We start from the raw sequence: 24,160 nt of genomic DNA, 5'->3' as shown, positions 1-24,160 counted from the left end.
CATCATTTCAGCCACAGGATGCCCACTGCTGGATATATGCCTCCCCCAAGATTTTCAGATGGTTGGTAGCGGCCTGCATTCAGCGTCTTCCTTCTACTTTTACATACTTGGAGGTTAGTCATTATCGTTTCAGCCACAGGACATAGGCCTCCCCGAATGGGTTCCAGATTAGCCTGCATCCAGCGACTTCTTGTAACCCTTATGAGGTCCCATACTGCGCTTCCCTCCATTTTAGAACTATGCTGCCTCAGCAGTCAGTTCTGCATGCTATGTGCCTTATCCATTGCCACTTCAGTCTAACCCATCGGGCTTTGTCATCTCTTGTCCGGGTCACCTCCAGCACACCTGTCCCGCCCCGTGACGTTCCTCGTGTGCTCCGGGACGGTGTCCATGCGCGCCGCCACTCACGGGCTCGTGGTCAACATCATACACTCGCTGTGCACCTGCACGTCGCCGGGCTTCATTGGTGAGTCCTCGAAACACCGTCGTTTCGGCCACAGGACGTCCACTGCTGGTTATAGGCCTACCTCAAGGGTTCCAGATTGGCCTGCATTCAGCGTCTACTTGCTACTTTTACATGACTTGGAGGTTAGTCATCATCATTTCAGCCACAGGACGTCCATTGCTGGACTTAGAGCGCTTTCACATTTAGGCGACTTTAGTAGCGCGACAAACGCGCTGCCGATAATTTCATATTTTATGACAGCGGATGCATGCCTTTACATTATAAAAACGCCGCTGCCGCGCTGCTGTCGCGCTTCTCACGTCCGAATGTGAAAGCGGCCATAGACCTCCTCTCCAAGAGTTCCAGATTGGTCTGCATCCAGCGTCTTCCTGCAACCTCTATGAGGTCCCGCACTGCGCTTGCCAATACATCGCTTCTATTCCAGAACGTTGCTACCTCAGCAGTCAGTTCTTCTGCGTGTTATGTACCCTGCACAATGCCACTTCAGTTTGCTTACCCTTTGGGCTTCCACTGCTGGACATAGGCTTGCCCAAATGGTTTCCAAATTGGCCTGCATCCAGTGTCTTCTTGCAACCTTTAGGAGCATTGCGCTTGCCAATACGTCGCTTCCATTCCTGAACTTTGCTGCCTCAACCGTCAGTTCTGCGTGCTATGTGCTTTACCCATTGCCACTTCAGTCTAACCCGTCAGGCTTGGTCAGCTCTTGTCCGGGTCACCTCCAGCACACCTGTCCCGCCCCGTGACGTTCCTCGTGTGCTCCGGGACGGTGTCCATGCGCGCCGCCACTCACGGGCTCGTGGTCAACATCATACACTCGCTGTGCACCTGCACGTCGCCGGGCTTCATTGGTGAGTCCTCGAAACACCGTCGTTTCAGCCACAGGACGTCCACTGCTGGACATAAGCCTACCTCAATGATTTCCAGGTAGTTCTGCATCCAGCTTCTTCTTGTAACCTTTATGAGATCCCATACAGCGCTTGCCTCCTTTCCAGAACTTTGCTGCCCCACGGTGAGTCCTCAAAAGATCTTCATTTCAGCCACAGGACGTCCACTGCTGGACATAGGCCTCCCCCAATGGCATCCAGATTGGCCTGCATCCAGTGTCTTCCTCGCTCCTGCAACCTTCCCATACAGCGGTTGCCGATACGACGCCTCTATTCCAGAACTTTGCTGCCTCAGCAGTCAGTCCTGCATGCTATGTACCCTGCACAATGCCACTTCAGCTTGCCAACCCATCGGGTTTCCACTGCTGGACATAGACCTCCCCAATGGTTTCCAAATAGGCCTGCATCCAGTGTCTTCTTGCAACCTTTAGGAGCACTGCGCTTGCAGATACGTCGCCTTCATTCCAGAACTTTGCTGCCTCATTAGTCAGTTCTGCGTACTGTGTGGCCTGCCCATTGCCACTTCAGCTTGCTAACCCATCGCGTCTTCTTGTAACCCTTCTGAGGTCCCATACTGCGCTTGAATCCATGTCAGTTCTGCGTGTTATGTACCCTGAACAATGTCACTTCAGTCTTACCCATCGGGCTTGGTCAGCTCTTGTCCGGGTCACCTCCAGCATACCTGTTCCACCCCGTGACGTTCCTCGTGTGCTCCGGGACGGTGTCCATGCGCGCCGCCACTCACGGGCTCGTGGTCAACATCATACACTCGCTGTGCACCTGCACTTCGCCGGGCTTCATTGGTGAGTCCTCGAAACACCGTCATTTCAGCCACAGGACGTCCACTGCTGGATATAGGCCTACCTCAATGATTTTCAGATTGCTGGAATCTGGATCATGCTGGATGCAGGCCGCTGACAACAGCGACCTGCATCCAGCCCTTTCCTGCTACTTTTACATGAGGTTAGTCATCATCATTATAGCCACAGGACGTCCACTGCTGGATATAGGCCTCCTTCAATCCAGATTGGCCTGCATTCAGTGTCTTCTTGTAACCTCTATGAGGTCCTGCACTACGCTTGTCCATACGTCGCTTCCATTCCAGAACGTTGCTGCCTCAGCCGTTAGTTCTGCGTGCTATATGCCCTGCCCATTATTGCCACTCTAGCTTGCTCACCCTTCGGGCTTCCACTGCTGGACATAGGCTTGTCCAAATGGTTTCCAAATTGGCCTGCATCCAGTGTCTTCTTGCAACCTTTAGGAGCACTGCGCTTGCAGATACGTCGCCTTCATTCCAGAACTTTGCTGCCTCATTAGTCAGTTCTGCGTACTGTGTGGCCTGCCCATTGCCACTTCAGTCTAACCCGTCGGGCTTGGTCAGCTCTTGTCCGGGTCACCTCCAGCACACCTGTCCCGCCCCGTGACGTTCCTCGTGTGCTCCGGGACGGTGTCCATGCGCGCCGCCACTCACGGGCTCGTGGTCAACATCATACACTCGCTGTGCACCTGCACGTCGCCGGGCTTCATTGGTGAGTCCTCGAAACACCGTCATTGCAGCCACAGGACGTCCACTGCTGGACATAGGCCTCCCTCAAGGGTTCCAGATTGGCCTGCATTCAGCGTCTTCCTGCTACTTTTACATGACTTGGAGGTTAGTAATTTCAGCCACAGGACGTCCACTGCTGGACATAGAGCGCTTTCACATTTAGGCGACTTTAGCAGCGAGACAGACGCGCTGCCAATAATTTCATACTACATGACTTCCAAGAGTTCCAGATTGGTGCATCCAACGTCTTCCTGCAACCTTTATGAGGTCCCGCACTACGCTTGCTGATACGTTGCCTCCATTCCAGAACTTTGCTGCCTCAGCAGTCAGTTCTTCTGCGTGTTACGTACCCTGCACAATGCCACTTCAGTTTGCTTACCCTTTGGGCTTCCACTGCTGGACATAGGCTTGCCCAAATGGTTTCCAAATTGGCCTGCATCCAGCGTCTTCCTGTAACTCTTATGAGGTCCCATACTGCGCTTGCCTCCATGTCAGTTCTGCGTGCAGTGTTCCCTGCCCATTGCTACTTCAGTCTAACCCGTCGGGCTTAGTCAGCTCTTGTCCGGGTCACCTCCAGCATACCTGTTCCGCACCGTGACGTTCCTCGTGTGCTCCGGGACAGTGTCCATGCGCGCCGCCACTCACGGGCTCGTGGTCAACATCATACACTCGCTGTGTACTTGTACCTCGCCGGGCTTCATTGGTGAGTCCTCGAAAGAGTTTCATTTCAGCCATAGGACGTCCACTGCTGGACATAGGCCTACCTCAATGATTTACAGATTGCTGGAATCTGGATCATGCTGGATGCAGGCCGCTGACAACAGCGGTAGCGCCTTCCTGTGACTTTTACATGACTTTGAGGTTAGTCATCATCATTTCAGCCACAGGACATAGGCCTTCCCTAATGGTTTCCAGATGAGCCAGTATTCAGCGTCTTCTTGTAACCCTTATGGGGTCCCATACTGCGCTTGCCTCCATTCCAGAACCTTGCTGTTCGTTTCAGCCACAGGACGTCCACAGCTGGACATAGGCCTCCCCCAAGGTTTCCAGATGGTTGGCAGCGGCCTGCATCCAACGCCTTCCTCCTACTTTTGCATGACTTGGAGTCATCATTATTTCAGCCACAGGACGTCCACTGCTGGACATAGGCCTCCCCCCAATGGTTTCCAGATCGGCCTGCATCCATCGTCTTCCTGCAACCTTTATGAGGTCCCACACTGTCGCCTCTATTCCAGAACGTTGCCGCCACATGGGCCGTTAGTTTTGCGTCTATGTGCCCTACCCATTGCCACTACAGCTTGCTAACCCGTCGGGCTTGGTCAGCTCTTGTCCGGGTCACCTCCAGCATACCTGTTCCACCCCGTGACGTTCCTCGTGTGCTCCGGGACGGTGTCCATGCGCGCCGCCACTCACGGGCTCGTGGTCAACATCATACACTCGCTGTGCACCTGCACGTCGCCGGGCTTCATTGGTGAGTCCTCAGAACACCGTCATTTCAGCCACAGGACGCCCACTGCTGGATATAGGCCTACCTCAATCCAGATTGGCCTGTATCCAGCGTCTTCCTGCTACCTTCCTATACTGCGCTTCCCAATATGTCGCTTCTATTCCAGAAACACCATCATTTCAGCCACAGGACGTCTACTGCTGGATATAGGCCTCCCCCAAGATTTCCAGATGGCTGGCTGTGGCCTGCATCCAGCGCCTTCCTGCTACTTTTACATGACTTGGAGGTTAGTCATTATCGTTTCAGCCACAGGACATAGGCCTCCCCCAATGGTTTCTAGATTGGCCTGCATCCAGCGTCTTCCTGCAACCCTTATGGAGTCCCAACGCTTGCCTCCATTCCAGAACTTTGCTGCCTCATCGGCTGTTAGTTCCGCGTCCTATGTGTCCTGCCCATTGCCTCCCATTTTCACATTCACACACATCATCCACCCATCGGGCTTTGTCAACATCATACACTCGCTGTGCACCTGCACGTCGCCGGGCTTCATTGGTGAGTCCTCGAAACACCGTCATTGCAGCCACAGGACATAGGTCTCCCCCAATGGTATCCAGATTGGCCTGCAATTGGTAAGACTTGGAGCGAGATCAAACGCGAAGCTCGAGACCGAACGCGATGGAGGACTGTTTTGGACGCCCTCTGCCCCAGCTAGGGAACATAGGACTATGTAAGTCTGCATTCAGCGTCTTCTTGCAACCCTTATGAGGTCCCATACTGCGCTTGTCTCCATTCCAGAACCTTGCTGTTCGTTTCAGCCACAGGACGTCCACTGCTGGACATAGGCCTCCCCCAAGATTTCCAGATAGCTGGTTGTCAGCGGCCTGCATTCAGCGCTTTCCTTCTACTTTTACATGACTTGGAGGTTAGTCATCATCATTACAGCCACAGGACGTCCACTGCTGGATATAGGCCTCCCTCAATCCACATTGGCCTGCATCCAGCGTCTTCCTGGCTCCTGCTACCTTCCCATACTGTGGTTGCCGATACGTCGCGTCTATTCCAGAAATTTGCTGCCTCAGCAGTCAGTTCTGCATGCCTCAAAACATCATTTCAGGCACAGGACATAGGCCTAATGGTTTCTAGATTGGCCTGCATCCAGCGTCTTCCTGCAACTTCTATGAGGTCCCGCACTGCGCTTGCAAATACGTCGCTTCCATTCCAGACCTTTCCTGCCTCAGCAGTCAGTCCTGCATGCTATGTGCCCTGCTCATTATTGCCACTTTAACTTGTTCACCCTTCGGGCTTCCACTGCTGGACATAGGCTTGCCCCAATGGTTTTGGAAACCAGTGTCTTCTTGCAACCTTTAGGAGCACTGCGCTTGCAGATACGTCGCCTTCATTCCAGAACTTTGCTGCCTCATTAGTCAGTTCTGCGTGCTGTGTGCCCTACCCATTGCCACTTTAGCTTGCTAACCCGTCGCGTCTTGTAACCCTTCTGAGGTCCCATACTGCGCTTGCCTCCATGTCAGTTCTGCGTGCTATATGCCCTGCGCATTGCCACTTCAGCTTGCTAACCCGTCGGGCTTGGTCAGCTCTTGTCCGGGTCACCTCCAGCACACCTGTCCCGCCCCGTGACGTTCCTCGTGTGCTCCGGGACGGTGTCCATGCGCGCCGCCACTCACGGGCTCGTGGTCAACATCATACACTCGCTGTGCACCTGCACGTCGCCGGGCTTCATTGGTGAGTCCTCAGAACACCGACATTTCAGCCACAGGACATAGGTCTCCCCCAATGGTATCCAGATTGGCCTGCAATTGGCAAGACTTGGAGCGAGATCAAACGTGAAACTCAAGACCGTACGCGATGGAGAACTGTTTTGGACGCCCTCTGCCCCATCTAGGGGACATAGGACCTTTTAAGTAAGTCTGCTTTCAGCGTCTTCTTGTAACCCTTATGAGATTCCATACTGCGCTTGCTTCTATTCCAGAACTTTGCTGCTCCGTCGGCTGTCAGTTCATTGGTGAGTCCTCAGAACACCGTCGTTTCAGCCACAGGACGTCCACTGCTGGATATAGGCCTCCCTCAAGGGTTCCAGATTGGCCTGTATTCAGCGTCTTCTTGCTACTTTTACATGACTTGGAGGTTAGTCATTTTAGCCACAGGACGTCCACTGCTGGACATAGAGCGCTTTCACATTTAGGCGACTTTAGCAGCGCGACAAACGCGCGACAGACGCGCTGCCGATAATTTCATACTATATGACAGCGAATGACTGCCTTCACATTATAAAAACGCCGCTGCCGCGCTGCTGTCGCGCTTCTCACGTCCGAATGTGAAAGCGGCCATAGACCTCCTCTCCAAGAGTTCCAGATTGGTCTGCATCCAACGTCTTCCTGCAACCTCTATGAGGTCCCGCACTGCGCTTGACAATACGTCGCTTCTATTCCAGAACCTTATTGCCCAATCGGCCGTCAGTTTTGCGTGATATGTGCCCTGCCCATTGCCACTTCAGTTTGCTTACTCTTCGGGCTACAACTGCTGGACATAGCCCCAATGGTTTCCGAATTGGCCTGCATCCAGCGTCTTCCTGTAACCCTTATGAGGTCCCATACTGCGCTTACCTCCATGTCAGTTCTGCGTGCTATGTGCCCTACCCAATGCCACTTCAGTCTAACCCGTCGGGCTTGGTCAGCTCTTGTCCGGGTCACCTCCAGCACACCTGTCCCGCCCCGTGACGTTCCTCGTGTGCTCCGGGACGGTGTCCATGCGCGCCGCCACTCACGGGCTCGTGGTCAACATCATACACTCGCTGTGTACTTGTACCTCGCCGGGCTTCATTGGTGAGTCCTCGAAAGAGTTTCATTTCAGCCATAGGACGTCCACTGCTGGACATAGGCCTACCTCAATGATTTACAGATTGCTGGAATCTGGATCATGCTGGATGCAGGCCGCTGACAACAGCGGTAGCGCCTTCCTGTGACTTTTACATGACTTTGAGGTTAGTCATCATCATTTCAGCCACAGGACATAGGCCTTCCCTAATGGTTTCCAGATGAGCTAGTATTCAGCGTCTTCTTGTAACCCTTATGGGGTCCCATACTGCGCTTGCCTCCATTCCAGAACCTTGCTGTTCGTTTCAGCCACAGGACGTCCACAGCTGGACATAGGCCTCCCCCAAGGTTTCCAGATGGTTGGCAGCGGCCTGCATCCAACGCCTTCCTCCTACTTTTGCATGACTTGGAGTCATCATTATTTCAGCCACAGGACGTCCACTGCTGGACATAGGCCTCCCCCCAATGGTTTCCAGATCGGCCTGCATCCATCGTCTTCCTGCAACCTTTATGAGGTCCCACACTGTCGCCTCTATTCCAGAACGTTGCCGCCACATGGGCCGTTAGTTTTGCGTCTATGTGCCCTACCCATTGCCACTACAGCTTGCTAACCCGTCGGGCTTGGTCAGCTCTTGTCCGGGTCACCTCCAGCATACCTGTTCCACCCCGTGACGTTCCTCGTGTGCTCCGGGACGGTGTCCATGCGCGCCGCCACTCACGGGCTCGTGGTCAACATCATACACTCGCTGTGCACCTGCACGTCGCCGGGCTTCATTGGTGAGTCCTCGAAACACCTTCGTTTCAGCCACAGGACATAGGTCTCCCCCAATGGTATCCAGATTGGCCTGCAATTGGTAAGACTTGGAGCGAGATCAAACGCGAAGCTCAAGACCGAACGCGATGGAGGACTGTTTTGGACGCCCTCTGCCCCAGCAAGGGACATAGGACCTTAAGTAAGTCTGCATTCAGCGTCTTCTTGTAACCCTTATGAGGTCCCTTACTGTGCTTGCCTCCATTCCAGAACCTTGCTGTTCGTTTCAGCCACAGGACGTCCACAGCTGGACATAGGCCTCCCCCAAGATTTTCAGATGGCTGGTTGGCAGCGGCCTGCATCCAGCGCCTTCCTGCTTAATTCTACATGACTTGGAGGTTAGTCATCATCATTTCAGCCACAGGACATCCATTGCTGGATATAGGTCTCCCTTAATGGTTTCCACATTGCCCTGTTGGTAGCGGCCTGCATCCAGCGCCTTCCTGCTACTTTTACATGGCTTGGAGGTTAGTTCAGCCATAGGACGTCTGCTGCTGGACATAGGCATCCACAATGATTTCTAGATTAACCTGCATCCAGTGTCTTCCTGCTACCTTCCCATACTGCGGTTGCCGATACGTGGCTTCCATTCCAGAACTTTCCTGCCTCCATGTCAGTTCTGCGTGCTATGTGCCCTGCACAATGCCACTTCAGCTTGCCAACTCATTGGGCTTCCACTGCTGGACATAGGCTTGCCCAAATGGTTTCCAAATTGGCCTGCATCCAGCGTCTTCCTGCTACCTTTAGGAGTACTGCGCTTGCAGATCCGTCGCCTTCATTCCAGAACGTTGCTACCACATCGGCCGTCAGTTCTGCGTACTGTGTGCCCTGCCCATTGCCACTTCAGTCTATCCCTTGCTAAGCTTTGTCAACTCTTGTCCGGGTCACCTCCAGCACACCTGTCCCGCCCCGTGACGTTCCTCGTGTGCTCCGGGACGGTGTCCATGCGCGCCGCCACTCACGGGCTCGTGGTCAACATCATACACTCGCTGTGCACCTGCACGTCGCCGGGCTTCATTGGTGAGTCCTCGAAACACCGTCATTTCAGCCATAGGACGTCCACTGCTGGATATAGGCCTCCCTCAAGGGTTCCAGATTGGCCTGCATCCAGCGTCTTCCTGCTACTTTTACATGACTTGGAGGTTAGTCATTTTAGCCACAGGACGTCCACTGCTGGACATAGAGCGCTTTCACATTTAGGCGACTTTAGCAGCGCGACAAACGCGCGACAGACGCGCTGCCGATAATTTCATACTATATGACAGCGGATGCATGCCTTCACAATCACATTATAAAAACGCCGCTGCCGCGCTACTGTCGCGCTTCTCACGCCCTAATGTGAAAGCGGCCATAGACCTCCTCCAAGAGTTTCAGATTGGTCTGCATCCAACGTCTTCCTGCAACCTCTAAGAGGTCTCGCACTACGCTTGTAAATACGTCGCTTCCATTCCAGAACGTTGCTGCCTCAGCAGTCAGTCCTGCATGCTATGTACCCTGCACAATGCCACTGCTGTTTGCTTACCCTTCGGGCTTCCACTGCTGGACATAGGCTTGCCCCAATGGTTTCCAAATTGGCCTGCATCCTGCGTTGTCTTCTTGCAACCTTTAGGAGCACTGCGCTTGCAGAAACGTCGCCTTCATTCCTGAACTTTGCTGCCTCATTAGTCAGTTCTGCGTGCTATGTGCTTTACCCATTGCCACTTCAGTCTAACCCGTCGGGCTTGGTCAGCTCTTGTCCGGGTCACCTCCAGCACACCTGTCCCGCCCCGTGACGTTCCTCGTGTGCTCCGGGACGGTGTCCATGCGCGCCGCCACTCACGGGCTCGTGGTCAACATCATACACTCGCTGTGCACCTGCACGTCGCCGGGCTTCATTGGTGAGTCCTCGAAACACCGTCATTGCAGCCACAGGACATAGGCCTCCCCCAAGATTTTCAGATGGCTGGTTGGCAGCGGCCTGCATCCAGCGCCTTCCTGCTTAATTCTACATGACCTGGAGGATAGTCATCATCATTTCAGCCACAGGACATCCATTGCTGGATATAGGTCTCCCCTAATGGTTTCCACATTGCCCTGTTGGTAGCGGCCTGCATCCAGCGCCTTCCTGCTACTTTTACATGACTTGGAGGTTAGTTCAGCCACAGGACGTCTGCTGCTGGACATAGGCATCCCCAATCATTTCTAGATTGGCCTGCATCCAGCGTCTTCTTTCTACCTTCCCATACTGCGGTTGCCGATACGTGTGGCCTCCATTCCAGAACGTTGCTGCCTCAGCCGTCAGTTCTGCGTGCTATGTGTCCTACCCATTGCTACTTCAGTCTAACCCGTCGGGCTTGGTCAGCTCTTGTCCGGGTCACCTCCAGCACACCTGTCCCGCCCCGTGACGTTCCTCGTGTGCTCCGGGACGGTGTCCATGCGCGCCGCCACTCACGGGCTCGTGGTCAACATCATACACTCGCTGTGCACCTGCACGTCGCCGGGCTTCATTGGTAAGTCCTCAAGACACCGTCGTTTCAGCCACAGGACGTCCACTGCTGGACACAAACTTCCCTCAAAGGTTCCAGATTGGCCTGCATCCAGCGTTTTCCTGCTACCTTCCTATACTGCGCTTGTAAATATGAGGCTTCTATTCCAGAAACACCATCATTTCAGCCACAGGACGTCCACTGCTGGACATAGGCCTCCCCCAATGGCATCCAGATTGGCCTGCAATTGGTAAGACTTGGAGCGAGATCAAACGCGAAGCTCAAGACCGAACGCGATGGAGGACTGTTTTGGACGCCCTCTGCCCCAGCCAGGGAACATAGGACTATGTAAGTCTGCATTCAGCGTCTTCTTGTAACCCTTATGAGGTCCCATACTGTGCTTGCCTCCATTCCAGAACCTTGCTGTTCGTTTCAGCCACAGGACGTCCACTGCTGGACATAGGCCTCCCCCAAGATTTCCATATTGGCCTGCATCTACCGTCTTCCTGCTACTTTTACATGACTTGGAGGTTAGTCATCATCATTTCAGCCACAGGACGTCCGCTGCTAGACTTAGAGCGCTTTCACATTTAGGCGACTTTAGCAGCGCGACAAACGCGCTGCCGATAATTTCATATTTTATGACACCGGATGCATGCCTTCATATTATAAAAACGCAGCTGCCGCGCTGCTGCCGCGCTTCTCACGCCCTAATGTGAAGGCGGCCATAGACCCCCTCCAAGAGTTCCAGATTGGTCTGCATCCAGCGTCATCCTGCAACCTCTATGAGGTCCCCGCACTGCGCTTGCCAATACGTCGCTTCCATTCCAGAACGTTGCTGCCTCAGCCGCCAGTTCTGCGTGCTATATTCCCTGCTCATTATTGCCACTTTAGCTTGCTCACCCTTCGGGCTTCCACTGCTGGACATAGGCTTGCCCCAGTGGTTTCCAAATTGGCCTGCATCCAGCGTCTTCCTGCAACCTTTAGGAGCACTGCGCTTGCAGAAACGTCGCCTTCATTCCAGAACGTTGCTGCCTCAGCCGTCAGTTCTGCATGCTATGTGCCCTGCCCATTGCCACTTCAGCTTGCTTTGTCAGCTCTTGTCCGGGTCACCTCCAGCACAGCTGTCCCGCCCCGTGACGTTCCTCGTGTGCTCCGGGACGGTGTCCATGCGCGCCGCCACTCACGGGCTCGTGGTCAACATCATACACTCGCTGTGCACCTGCACGTCGCCGGGCTTCATTGGTGAGTCCTCAGAACACCGTCATATCAGCCACAGGATATAGGCCTCCCCCAAGATTTTCAGAAGGTTGGCAGCGGCCTCCATCCAGCGCCTGTAATGTAAAAGTAGCATTTTACATGACTTGGAAGTTAGCCATCAACATTTCAGCCACAGGACGTCCACTGCTGGACATAAGCCTCCCCCAAGATTTCCAGATTGGTCTGCATCCAGCGTCTTCCTGCAACCTCTATGAGGTCCCGCACTGCGCTTGACAATACGTCGCTTCTATTCCAGAACCTTATTGCCCAATCGGCCGTCAGTTTTGCGTGATATGTGCCCTGCCCATTGCCACTTCAGTTTGATTACTCTTCGGGCTACAACTGCTGGACATAGCCCCAATGGTTTCCAAATTGGCCTGCATTCAGCGTCTTCTTGCAACCTTTAGGAGCACTGCGCTTGCAGATACGTCGTCTTCATTCCAAAACTTCCTCATTAGTCAGTTCTGCGTACTGTGTGCCCTGCCCATTGCCACTTCAGTCTAACCCTTGCTAAGCATGGTCAGCTCTTGTCCGGGTCACCTCCAGCACACCTGTCCCGCCCCGTGACGTTCCTCGTGTGCTCCGGGACGGTGTCCATGCGCGCCGCCACTCACGGGCTCGTGGTCAACATCATACACTCGCTGTGCACCTGCACGTCGCCGGGCTTCATTGGTGAGTCCTCGAAACACCGTCATTTCAGCCACAGGACGCCCACTGCTGGATATAGGCCTTCCTCAAGGGTTCCAGATTGGCCTGCATTCAGCGTCTTCTTGCTACTTTTACATGACTTGGAGGTTAGTCATTTTAGCCACAGGACGTCCACTGCTGGACATAGAGCGCTTTCACATTTAGGCGACTTTAGCAGCGCGACAAACGCGCTGCCGATAATTTCATATTTTATGACAGCGGATGCATGCCTTCACATTATAGATAGATAGATAGATAGATAGATAAATGGTTTATTTGCAAAACACATTGACACACAAGAAGCAAAACGTAAGATTAATAAACACAGGAGTAGCAGGAAAGATATAGTACATTACAAAGAGAAAGAAAGAAAATCCTGCGCGCTAAGGTATAAGTGTGCCGCAGCGATGCAAAAAAGCAGAGAGCTCAGTGTAGACACTGCTCTGAAATGAGCAGAACACTGATTTTCAGCTCTTGCTTGAAAAATTATAAAAACGCCGCTGCCACGCTACTGTCGCGCTTCTCACGCCCTAATGTGAACGGCCATGGACTTCCTCCAAGAGTTCCAGAATAGTCTGCATCCAACGTCTTCCTGCAACCTCTAAGAGGTCTCGCACTACGCTTGCAAATACGTCGCTGCCATTCCAGAACTTTGCTGCCTATTCCGTCAGTTCTGCGTGCTATATGCCCTGCTCATTATTGCCACTTTAGCTTGCTCACCCTTCGGGCTTCCACTGCTGGACATAGGCTTGCCCCAGTGGTTTCCAAATTGGCCTGCATCCAGCGTCTTCCTGCAACCTTTAGGAGCACTGCGCTTGCAGAAACGTCGCCTTCATTCCAGAACGTTGCTGCCTCAGCCGTCAGTTCTGCATGCTATGTGCCCTGCCCATTGCCACTTCAGCTTGCTTTGTCAGCTCTTGTCCGGGTCACCTCCAGCACAGCTGTCCCGCCCCGTGACGTTCCTCGTGTGCTCCGGGACGGTGTCCATGCGCGCCGCCACTCACGGGCTCGTGGTCAACATCATACACTCGCTGTGCACCTGCACGTCGCCGGGCTTCATTGGTGAGTCCTCAAGACACCGTCGTTTCAGCCACAGGACGCCCACTGCTGGACATAGGCCTACCTCAATGATTTCCAGGTAGTTCTGCATCCAGCGTCTTCTTGTAACCTTTATGAGATCCCATACAGCTCTTGCCTCCTTTCCAGAACTTTGCTGCCCCACGGTGAGTCCTCAAAAGATCTTCATTTCAGCCACAGGACGTCCATTGCTGGATATAGGCCTCCCCCAAGGTTTCCAGATGGTTGGCAGCGGCCTGCATCCAGCGTCTTCCTGCTACCTTCCTATACTGCGGTTGCCGATACGTGGCTTCTATTGCAGAAACACCATCATTTTAGCCACAGGACGTCCACTGCTGGACATAGGCCTCCCCCAATGGTATCCAGATTGGCCTGCAATTGGTAAGACTTGGAGCGAGATCAAACGCGAAGCTCAAGACCGAACGCGATGGAGGACTGTTGTGGACGCCCTCTGCCCCATCTAGGGGACATAGGACCTTAAGTATGCATCCAGCGTCTTCGTGTAACCCTTATGAGGTCCCATACTGCGCTTGCCTCCATTCCAGAACCTTGCTGTTCGTTTCAGCCACAGGACGTCCACAGCTGGACATAGGCCTCCCCCAAGATTTTCAGATGGTTGGCAGCGGCCTGCATCCAACGCCTTCCTCCTACTTTTGCATGACTTGGAGTCATCATTATTTCAGCCACAGGACATCCACTGCTGAACATAGGCCTTCCTCAATGATTTCCAGGTAGTTCTGCATCCAGCGTCTTCTTGTAACCTTTATGAGATCCCATACAGCGCTTGCCTCCTTTCCAGAACTTTGCTGCCCCACGGTGAGTCCTCAAAAGATCTTCATTTCAGCCACAGGACGTCCACTGCTGGATATAGGCCTCCCCCAAGATTTCCAGATGGCTGGCAGTGGCCTGCATCCAGCGCTTAGGCACAGGCAAACGGCACGACTTGGAGCGAGATCAAACGCGAAGCTCAAGACCGAACGCGATAGAAGACTGTTGTGGACGCCCTCTGCTCCATCTAGGGGACGTAGGACCTTTAGTAAGTCTGCATTCAGCGTCTTCTTGCAACCCTTATGAGGTCCCATACTGCGCTTGCTTTTATTCCAGAACTTTGCTGCCCCGTCGGCTGTCAGTTCATTGGTGAGTCCTCAAAACATCATTTCAGCCACAGGACGCCCACTGCTGGACATACGCCTCCCCCAAGGTTTCCAGATGGTTGGCAGCGGCCTGCATCCAGCGCTTAGGCACAGGCAAACGGCACGACTTGGAGCGAGATCAAACGCGAAGCTCAAGACCGAACGCGATAGAAGACTGTTGTGGACGCCCTCTGCTCCATCTAGGGGACATAGGACCTTTTAAGTAAGTCTGCATTCAGCGTCTTCTTGTAACCCTTATAGGGTCCCATACTGCGCTTGCCATATTTCCAGAACCTTGCTGTTCGTTTTAGCCACAGTACGTCCACTGCTGGATATAGGCCTCCCCCAATGATTTCTAGATTGGCCTGCATTCGGCATCTTCCTGCAACCTCTATGAGGTCTCGCACTGCGCTTGACAATACGTCGCTTCTATTCCAGAACGTTGCTGCCTCAGCCGTTAGTTCTGCGTGCTATATGCCCTGCTCATTATTGCCACTTTAGCTTGCTCACCCTTCGGGCTTCCACTGCTGGACATAGCCTTGCCCCAATGGACAACAGCGGTAGCGCCTTCCTAAGACTTTTACATGACTTGGAGGTTAGTCATCATCGTTTCAGCCACAGGACATAGGCCTAATGGTTTCCAGATTGGCCTGCATTCAGCAAGACTCAGGCACAGGCAATCGGCAAGACTTGGAGCGAGATCAAACGCGAAACTCAAGACCGAACGCGATGGAGGACTGTTTTGGACGCCCTCTGCCCCATCTAGGGGACATAGGACTGTAAGTAAGTCTGCATTCAGCGTCTTCTTGTAACCCTTATGGGGTCCCATATTGCGCTTGCCTCCATTCCTGAACTTTTCTGCCCCATCGGTCGTCATTTCATTGTGTGAGTCCTCAAAACACGGATTGAGTCCAGGTGCGATTGCGGTCAAATACCTGCCTTGTCTAGCATAAAAAAAAAATTCAGCCACAGGCGTCCACTGCTAGACATAGGCCTACTTGAGTGATGATTGGCTTGCATCCAGCGTCTTTCTGCATCCTTCACAGGTCATCGGTTGCTTTCATTCCAGCAACGTATTTTACGAATGAACAAACATGAACAACAGTGGCGGATTTACAAATTTGCCGCTAGTAGGCCATTCAATTTTTGCCGCCCCTACTGACTTGAAATTCAATACGTTAGTTTAATCCCGTTATTAGTATAATTGTGAACTCAATGATATTCTGCCAGTTACTAGATTATTTTTGCAACCCGCTATGTACTGAAGAGTTTAATGTTGACCTAAAAACAGCATGTACTAATCATAAGGTGGGGGAAAGGCATGACTTAAAAATACCTAGATACACTATATGAACGCAGACAAAATAATGTGTGGTCAGTAGGGTAAGGTGGGGCACAATGTTACACGGGGCACAATGTTACAATGCACTTTTCTCCGTCCCTTTCTATTAATTGTATTATGTTGGTATACACGTATGTCAAGCTCATAAGCCGCCATCTTTGAACCGTTGTTCCTGCCTCAGTTTGTACCGTGCTTGAAAATTAACAAACAAAAATTGTTTTTGTGTTATTAAACGTCGAAAAAACCGTTTCAAAGTTTTTAATTTTTTTGCCGGACGTGTTGTATTCAGGTCAATGTTGATATTTTTATTTATTTTTATGTTTATTTAGCTACATATTACCGTTGAATTGTTTGTTGTAAACATACCTTAAAATATTAATTCGAATTTTTCAATTTGGTTTGCCTCTCTGGGGCACTGTGTTACGGGGCACTGTGTGACACTGTAAAAGTCAGCCCCAATTACAAAATGTTTTTGTACCATTTCAAGGTATTAAAAGAAAATGGTGCGGAATCGTAAGAGGAAGACAGATTATGGTCTTCACAGTGAAAAAGATATGGCAGAAGCGATTTTGATGGTTGAAAGCATTATTTTTGAAAATTACTGCCAGATATTGAGGATACGACGACGACGTTAGCTACTTACGTCGAAATGGCAAAATTGACAATCGTCTCTATTTTCCACTTGAACCGAACCTTTTATTTTGTTGTAACATTGCGCCCCTTACCCTGTAACAGACTAACCCAGATACGGGGCTCAGTGTTACAATCGACTGATTTATTTAAAGTACAATTTAAATTTAGTAGTTCCTAATAATGTTAACGTTTAAGCTATTTCAATTAAAGAGGGATTGTTAAAGTTTATTTTTATACCAAAAACTAGCTGATTGAAACAATATTTTTGTCATTATAGTCCCATATATTTTTTTTGTAACACTGTGCCCCATCTTACCCTAAACATTGTTTTTGTTGAATATTTTTTTGCACTTAACAGTTTAAAAACAATACAAACAATTTCTATTAAAATATAACATGTTAACAATCCAGTTAATTGTGACAGACAATGAGATCAAATAAGTTTTAAGGGAGAGTCCGGTAATTTGGACCAGTTTTTTTCAATCCCATTTTACACATAGTTTTGTTTTGTTTTTGTTAATGTCCATGGTATATAAAAGAGAAATTATTCAACTTACTATTTCATAGGTATTAATCAACATGATTGTTGTATATTTAGCACAAATCAACAAAATACGAGTTCAGAGCTTCGGTTCAATTTAACCAACCGGTTCGATAATTTGTACCACAGGGTTACTAAATTGGATTTCAATAAATTTCAAGCCTATAAAAAAACAATGGCAAATTATTATACGATACATTCTTACCAAATTAGGTAACGAAAAGGAACAGTAGTTAATAACATAGACAATCGATATTGTTTTACACGTTGTCACGATTTTTAGTACGAGTTTTGTAATTCCAATTATCGTAACGCACACTTGTTACCTTTTTTTATGTATAACAAGGCAGGTATTTGACCACAATCGCACCTAATCTACTTTGCCAGTCTTTTGCTTTCATTTATTGTTAGTCAAACATAACTATGCTATTATAACTTCAAAATATAATTTACTAGAAATTTTTCAAAATCCTATGGTAAAATTCCATACAACTTGATGTGGTACAATTAAACCGACTAGGTGATAGTGCTTTTTTAAAAAATCGGTAAAACATATAGCTTATAAATACCAAAAGATGTTTCAAATAATTATAATCCACACTAATTTACGCTTCTAATTGATAAATTAGAAACACTGTGTGATTAAATTTAACAAAATTACAAACTAAACATGCATTCTCAAAAGTTACTTGAAAATAATGAAAAAAATATTTTCAGAATAAAACACACGTGTAAAATTGTCACGGCAAAAACCATATGACTAATATTCAATGAATTTAGTTGCGTATCGCTGAGTGTTGCAATTACAGACATTCAATAAATACCTACTTTACGAAATATGAGGGTGGTACAATTTACCCGGCGGTACAATATATCTACCGAACTCTCCCCTACATTATTTTCTTGCGAGATTTTAAATTTGCAAAATCATTAATTATATCGTCGTATGAAATCATTTTCATAAGTTCTGACTCTATGCACAAAAGAGATAAAGCATTAAGCTTTTCTTGACCTAAAGTAGATCGTAGATAGTTTTTAACCCGTTTTAAGCAAGAAAAGCTTCTCTCACCTGAACAATTTGTCACCGGTTGTGCACAGAGCCATGCGAAGTGCTATATCCAAGTTCGGATAAATATGCTCCAAATTCTGTTTTCGCAGAAACAAAGATAGACTTTTTAATGATCCAGAATCTGGTTTTATCGAAATTCTTTCAGAAGAAAGGTGGCATTGAAAGTGTAAGCATTCCTGAACTAAATCAGATTCTAAATCATTAGGATACATTTTTTCCAACGAAATGGCTTACAGTGCGCTTATTAATCGTTTATTTAAATATGGATTGTTTTTTTTTTCTGTAAAAAAAAATTTGCTAAATTTGCCGCCCCTCTAAATCTGCCGCCCTAGGCACTGGCCTACTTGGCCTATTGGTAAATCCGCCACTGATGAACAAGTCATGCCCATAATGTAAAAGTAAAGCTAGTTTTAAGTACAATACATGAAATAAAGGATAAAGGCTGGGTTGCTCCATCTTATTTTAACTGTGACAAATGTCAAAAAACTGTCACTCTCCATACAAAAAACACCGGTATCGTCAAAGTTACGGTCAAAGTTAGGTGGTGCAACTCAGCATTAATGTAGCGCTGCTAATGTACTGCTGTTTCACTATCGAATCTTTCACCACTTTACCAACTACTGCGTGTGAGAAAATATATTACTTATTCCACAAAGTTCTGATGTCTCTTTTAATAAAATTGTTCTTTATTTCAGAGGAAACCCGCCGCCTCCTCAACCTGTCCTTGGAAGAGTTCTCTCTGCCGAAGTTCTACCAGATGTTCGGCATCTCCAACGTCAAGTCGCCCGCCGTGACCGCTTTCAGGAGCCCCTACAACAACAGGCATACTGATTGGTGAGTGTTAGCTTTGCTAATCCTTAGGCCACACACATCGCGATAACTCCTGACAATGTCAATAATTGTCAGTGTATAACTTTGTGTTTTGTGTTTATTACTAAACGGATAATGGCTGGAGAGGCACCCGCTGAAAACATGCGTCGATTCGCGCGTATGCAGTATGCACGCGTGTCGCGACTAATGCTGAGCGGGCGCCTTTTTGGCACAAAATAATGACATAATTATTTTATTTGTATAGCTTAAGTCTGTTATTTATTTTGTGTCAAATAAAGATTTTCTATCTTATTCTATAACTTTCGCGCGACAGCGAGCGAAGTCTTTCCGACAATATAAAAAACACAATAGCGCAAATCGTTATCGCGATATATTTAGCCTAGGGGCAATAGATAGATGGATACATTAGGGCGAACTATTTCCCCTGCCAAGACAAGATAATGGAAGCGCAGGCGATTTGTCGGTTTTTGGACCGTTATGGATTCGGTCTGGACAGAGCTAGAAAGTCCAAATTCTCAGGATATGATGTCAGTAGAGGACATTAAACATGCCAAGTTTCATATCCTTATGTAACAAAACACCTAGCTACTCATCTTGACTTCTTAAGATATACACACACCACATCAAACTGGCAAGTACAAGAAAAAAGATCGAGTCTAAGAAGCCTTATAAGCAACATTTGGAGATAGATTTATTTATTTCTTTTTCGTCTCTAATACCAAATTAATATCTACCTAAAGAATCTAAATAAATAAAAGGAGAAACTGACTGACTTAGTGACATATCAACGCACAGCCTAAACGGCTAAACGTAGGCACTTGAAATTTGGAAGGGATGTAGCTTAGCGTAGCGTGCGTTGCTCCTGTACTCGGACCGACATGGTGGCGTTTTGTACTTTTCGAAATCCGGCTTGTTCGGGAGGCTGGAAGTCATCGAACCTACGCGCGAGACGGTTCGTGATGACTCTCGAAAACAGTTTGTAGACATGACTCAGAAGCGAGATGGGTCTGTAATTCTTCAGCAAGGTCTTATCACCTTTCTTGAAGAAGAGCACCACCACGCTTCTGTTCCATGCCTCTGGCGTAGTTCCCTGGAGTAAGACGGAGTTAAAGAGTCTCTGAAGGACTTTCAGTATCGGTGTTCCACCCGCATTCAGAAGCTCCGATGTTATTCCGTCATCACCCAATTTCGAGAAGGAGGTCAATCGTCGAATCCAACTCGGCTGGGCAGCGTTCGGGAAACTACGCAACATCTTTTCGTCCAAAATACCTCAATGCCTGAAGACTAGAGTGTATAACCAATGTGTGTTACCAGTGATAACTTATGGCTCGGAAACGTGGCCTCTCACTATAGGCCTTATACAGAAGCTCAAAGTTGCACAGCGTACTATGGAGAGGGCTATGCTTGGTGTTTCTTTGCGAGATCGAATCAGAAATGAGGAGATCCGTAAACGAACCAAAGTCGCTGACATAGCCCGACGGATTAGCAAGCTGAAGTGGCAATGGGTAGGGCACATAGTTAGTACGCAGAACTGACGGCCGATGGGGCAGAAAGGTTCTGGAATGGAGGGCGCGTACCGGAAAACGCAGCGTGGGACGTCCACCTACAAGGTGGACCGACGACATCGTAAAGGTAGCAGCTTAGTTACAACAGGATATTGCAAAATTCCCACGGGAACCTGAGTTAGCGGGAAAAAAACATTTGGATGAAAAAATCTAAACCGCGTAAGATAGATGAAGGAGGTAAAACGGGATCCACGCGTACGAAGTCGCGGGCGGCCGCTAGTAATAGATAAAAAAGTTAATTTCTTGCAAGTAATTTAAAGAAATTGAATAATAAATCATTCTACAGCCGCTTCGGCGACCACGGCCACGCTGCCTGCACTGACTCCACGTCATCATCGTCGGGGGCGGCTCCCCTCGCCTTGGGCTCAAGCACACACACAGACAGGGAACGTCTGCCCCTACAGTCGCTAGAGACCATCACTGATGCGCTGCTAGAAGTCATGGAGATATGCATGAGAGACATACCTAATTGCGACTGGCTGCAGACGTGGTAAGTTCAAGTTCGAATTTCATTTCCATTTCTAGTTCCAATTCCAGTTCCAATTCCATCTCCAATTCTAGTTCCAATTCCAACTCCAATTCCATACCAGTGTTTCTAGTCTCATTCGCACACACACCAGTGTCTTTAGTGTCATGTGCACACACTTAAGACACTAACTGGTGTCACACCATCATCATCGGGTTCCGCTCCCTTAGCCCTGGGCTCAAGCACACACACAGACAGGGAACGTCTGCCACTACAATCCCTGGAGACCATCACTGATGCACTGCTAGAAGTCATGGAGATATGCATGAGGGACATACCTAATTGCGACTGGCTGCAGACGTGGTGAGTTCAATTTCGAATTCCATTTCCATTTCTAGTTCCAATTCCATCTCCAATTCTAGTTCCAATTCAGATTCTAGTGTCATTCGCACACACTAATGACACTAGCTGATGTCCTGGTTGTGACACCATCATCGTCAGGGGTCGGTCCTCTAGCCCTGGGCTCAAGCACACACACAGACAGGGAACGTCTACCACTACAGTCGTTAGAGACAATTACTGATGCGCTGTTAGAAATCATGGAGATATGCATGAGGGACATACCTAATTGCGACTGGCTGCAGACGTGGTAAGTTCCAATTCCACTTCCAGATGAAATTTCAGTCCCAACTCCAGTTCCAAATCCAACTCCAATTCCATACCAGTGTCTCTAGTGTCATTCGCACAGTCTTTAATGTCACGTGCACACACTAATGACACATGATGTCCTGGTTGTGACACCATCATCGTCAGGGGTCGGTTCTCTAGCCCTGGGCTCAAGCACACACACAGACAGGGAACGTCTACCACTACAGTCGCTGGAGACAATTACTGATGCGCTGCTAGAAGTCATGGAGATATGCATGAGGGGCATACCTAATTGCGACTGGCTGCAGACGTGGTAAGTTCCAATTCCAGTTCCAGATACAAGATTCCAGTTCTAATTCCAGTTTCCATTCCATTTTCAGTTCTAGTTCCGATTCCAATTTGAATTACTTTTCCAATTTCATTTCCAATTCCAGTTCCATTTCTAATTCCAATACCAGTTTCAATTTCAATTCCAGTTCCATTTCTAGTTTCTAATTCCTGATCCAATTTCATTTCTAATTCCAATTTGATTTCCAATTCCAGATAAAATTCCAGTTCCAATTTCATTTCCGATTCCAGAGGCAGTTCCCGTTCCATTTCTATTTCCAATCCTAATGCCAAAATTTCAACTTTTCAACAACTATTTCAACAACATTATTTTGTATCATTGCAGGACGGCGCTCGCCAAGAGTTTTGCTTTCTGCTTCAACCCAGCGCTGCAGCCGCGGGCCTTGATTGTATTTGGATGCATAAGTAAGTAAAATGTTTAATTCTGTGTACGATAGGACATCCGACTATACATTTGTGCATATTACAACTACGAAGAATCCCCCAGTGTTGTACCATGTCACTCTGACTTGGAATTAGAGCATAATCTTATAAAACGTTATAGTACAGTAGGCCAGTAGAATTAAACACAAAAATTGATTAAATCGGAAATAATTCCTACAAAAGATTTTTTGCTTTAATGGCTTCATTGGTTGCCCATTAAGACTCTCCTAAGTTTTCGACTTCGACGGAGTTGTGCTTAAGTGGTGGGGGCCCCCGAAAAGGGCGTTTTTTCGGTTTTCCGGTTATACCGCGTAAAGGACTTACCCTATCGAAAAGTGGTCTTCATGACGGTTAAAGGGCACTTAATCCTGCATTGAATAAGACCAAATTCATATGTTTTGGACAAACCGTTCTCGCGCTAAAGTTCGGCAAAGTAGAAAATATACGTATAATTAATGACCCTCTCCACGTCCAATGGCTTGTTCCCACATGCTTCCAAGCCTTGTAAAGGGTCGCCTTAACCAGTGTAACCCTAACAAGGCTCACGAGTTTGATTCGCTTATCCTTGTTCGTCCCAGCCGTTCCTTAACTGCGGTTGCTGCACCACTTCCTGGCACTCTCCTGAACGACTCTGTGTTACCTAATGTGGCTGCCCCTCTTCCTTGTACCCTCCTGTACGATTTCATTGCTTAGCCATATGCCTGGTCCAAGGTTTGACGCCACAAAATCAACTTCGTACGAGTGAAAATAGTTTAAATACTATTTCCCGTGCTTGCAACATTTTTCTTTACTGCTTCGCCTCTATTAGTCGTAGAGTGATTGTATATATCCTATAGCCTTCCTCAATGTATGAGCTATTCAACACAAAAATAATGATTTCAATCAAACTAGTAATTCTTAAGATTAGCGCGTTCAAACAAACAAACAAAAAACTCTTCAGCGTTTTAATATGAACTTGTTGTTGTTGATTTTTGGCGTCGAACCTTAGACCAGGCATACGGCTAGGCAACGTAGTCATGCAGGAGGATACAAGGAAGAGGGGCAGCCACAGTAGGTAACACAGAGTCGTTCAGGTGAGTGCCAGGAAGAGGTGCAGCAACCGCAGTTAAGGAACGGCTGGGACGAACAAGGATAGGCGCATCAAGCTCGTAAGCCTTGATAGGGTTACACTGGTTGAGGTGGCCCTTTTCAAGACTTGGAAGCTTGTGGGTAACAAACCATTGGACATGGAGAGGGTCATTAATTATACGTATATTTTCTACTTTGCCGAACTTTAGCGCGAGAACGGTTTGTCCAAAACATATGAATTTGGTCTTATTCAATGCAGGATTAAGTGCCCTTCAACCGTCATGAAGACCACTTTTTGATAGGGTAAGTCCTTTACGCGGTATAACCGGAAAACCGAAAAAATGCCCCTTTCGGGGGCCCCCACCACTTAAGCACAACTCCGTCGAAGTCGAAAACTTAGGAGAGTCTTAATGGGCAACCAATGAAGCCATTAAAACAATAAAATCTTTTGTAGGAATTATTTCCGATTTAAAAGCTAATTCTACTGGACTACAGGTCGTTTGCAACATTTTTGTATATGGATATACTCATATGCAAAAGTGAACCATTATTGAAAAAAAAATAGATGTTTTAGACCTTTTCGAGACAGCAAAGGAAAAGAATCAGTATTTTTTGAGTT

At 48.6% G+C, this 24,160-nt stretch overlaps 2 protein-coding genes across 2 annotated transcripts in view; both read left to right on the top strand.

Annotated features, from left to right (window-relative positions):
• Window positions 1-12,971, top strand: part of LOC135085613 (neurofibromin-like) — a 90,424-nt gene extending 77,453 nt beyond the window's left edge. The window contains exons 53-67 of the mRNA XM_063980389.1: window positions 341-466; window positions 1,189-1,314; window positions 2,028-2,153; window positions 2,754-2,879; window positions 3,474-3,599; window positions 4,242-4,367; window positions 5,958-6,083; window positions 7,058-7,183; window positions 7,826-7,951; window positions 8,880-9,005; window positions 9,737-9,862; window positions 10,349-10,474; window positions 11,570-11,695; window positions 12,257-12,382; window positions 12,961-12,971. Coding sequence (XP_063836459.1) covers window positions 341-466; window positions 1,189-1,314; window positions 2,028-2,153; window positions 2,754-2,879; window positions 3,474-3,599; window positions 4,242-4,367; window positions 5,958-6,083; window positions 7,058-7,183; window positions 7,826-7,951; window positions 8,880-9,005; window positions 9,737-9,862; window positions 10,349-10,474; window positions 11,570-11,695; window positions 12,257-12,382; window positions 12,961-12,971 — 1,775 coding nt within the window. The remainder of the gene's footprint in view (window positions 1-340; window positions 467-1,188; window positions 1,315-2,027; window positions 2,154-2,753; window positions 2,880-3,473; window positions 3,600-4,241; window positions 4,368-5,957; window positions 6,084-7,057; window positions 7,184-7,825; window positions 7,952-8,879; window positions 9,006-9,736; window positions 9,863-10,348; window positions 10,475-11,569; window positions 11,696-12,256; window positions 12,383-12,960) is intronic.
• Window positions 12,972-13,377: 406 nt separating this feature from the next.
• Window positions 13,378-24,160, top strand: part of LOC135085612 (neurofibromin-like) — a 33,871-nt gene continuing 23,088 nt past the window's right edge. Inside the window, 5 exon segments of the mRNA XM_063980388.1 lie at window positions 13,378-13,459; window positions 18,888-19,030; window positions 20,592-20,613; window positions 21,571-21,703; window positions 22,376-22,455. Coding sequence (XP_063836458.1) covers window positions 13,384-13,459; window positions 18,888-19,030; window positions 20,592-20,613; window positions 21,571-21,703; window positions 22,376-22,455 — 454 coding nt within the window. The 5' untranslated portion in view covers window positions 13,378-13,383.

This window comes from Ostrinia nubilalis, chromosome 29 (genome assembly GCF_963855985.1).
Source record: "Ostrinia nubilalis chromosome 29, ilOstNubi1.1, whole genome shotgun sequence".
Classification (NCBI taxonomy): Eukaryota; Metazoa; Arthropoda; class Insecta; order Lepidoptera; family Crambidae; genus Ostrinia; species Ostrinia nubilalis.
This window is presented reverse-complemented; position numbering and strand designations above follow the sequence as displayed.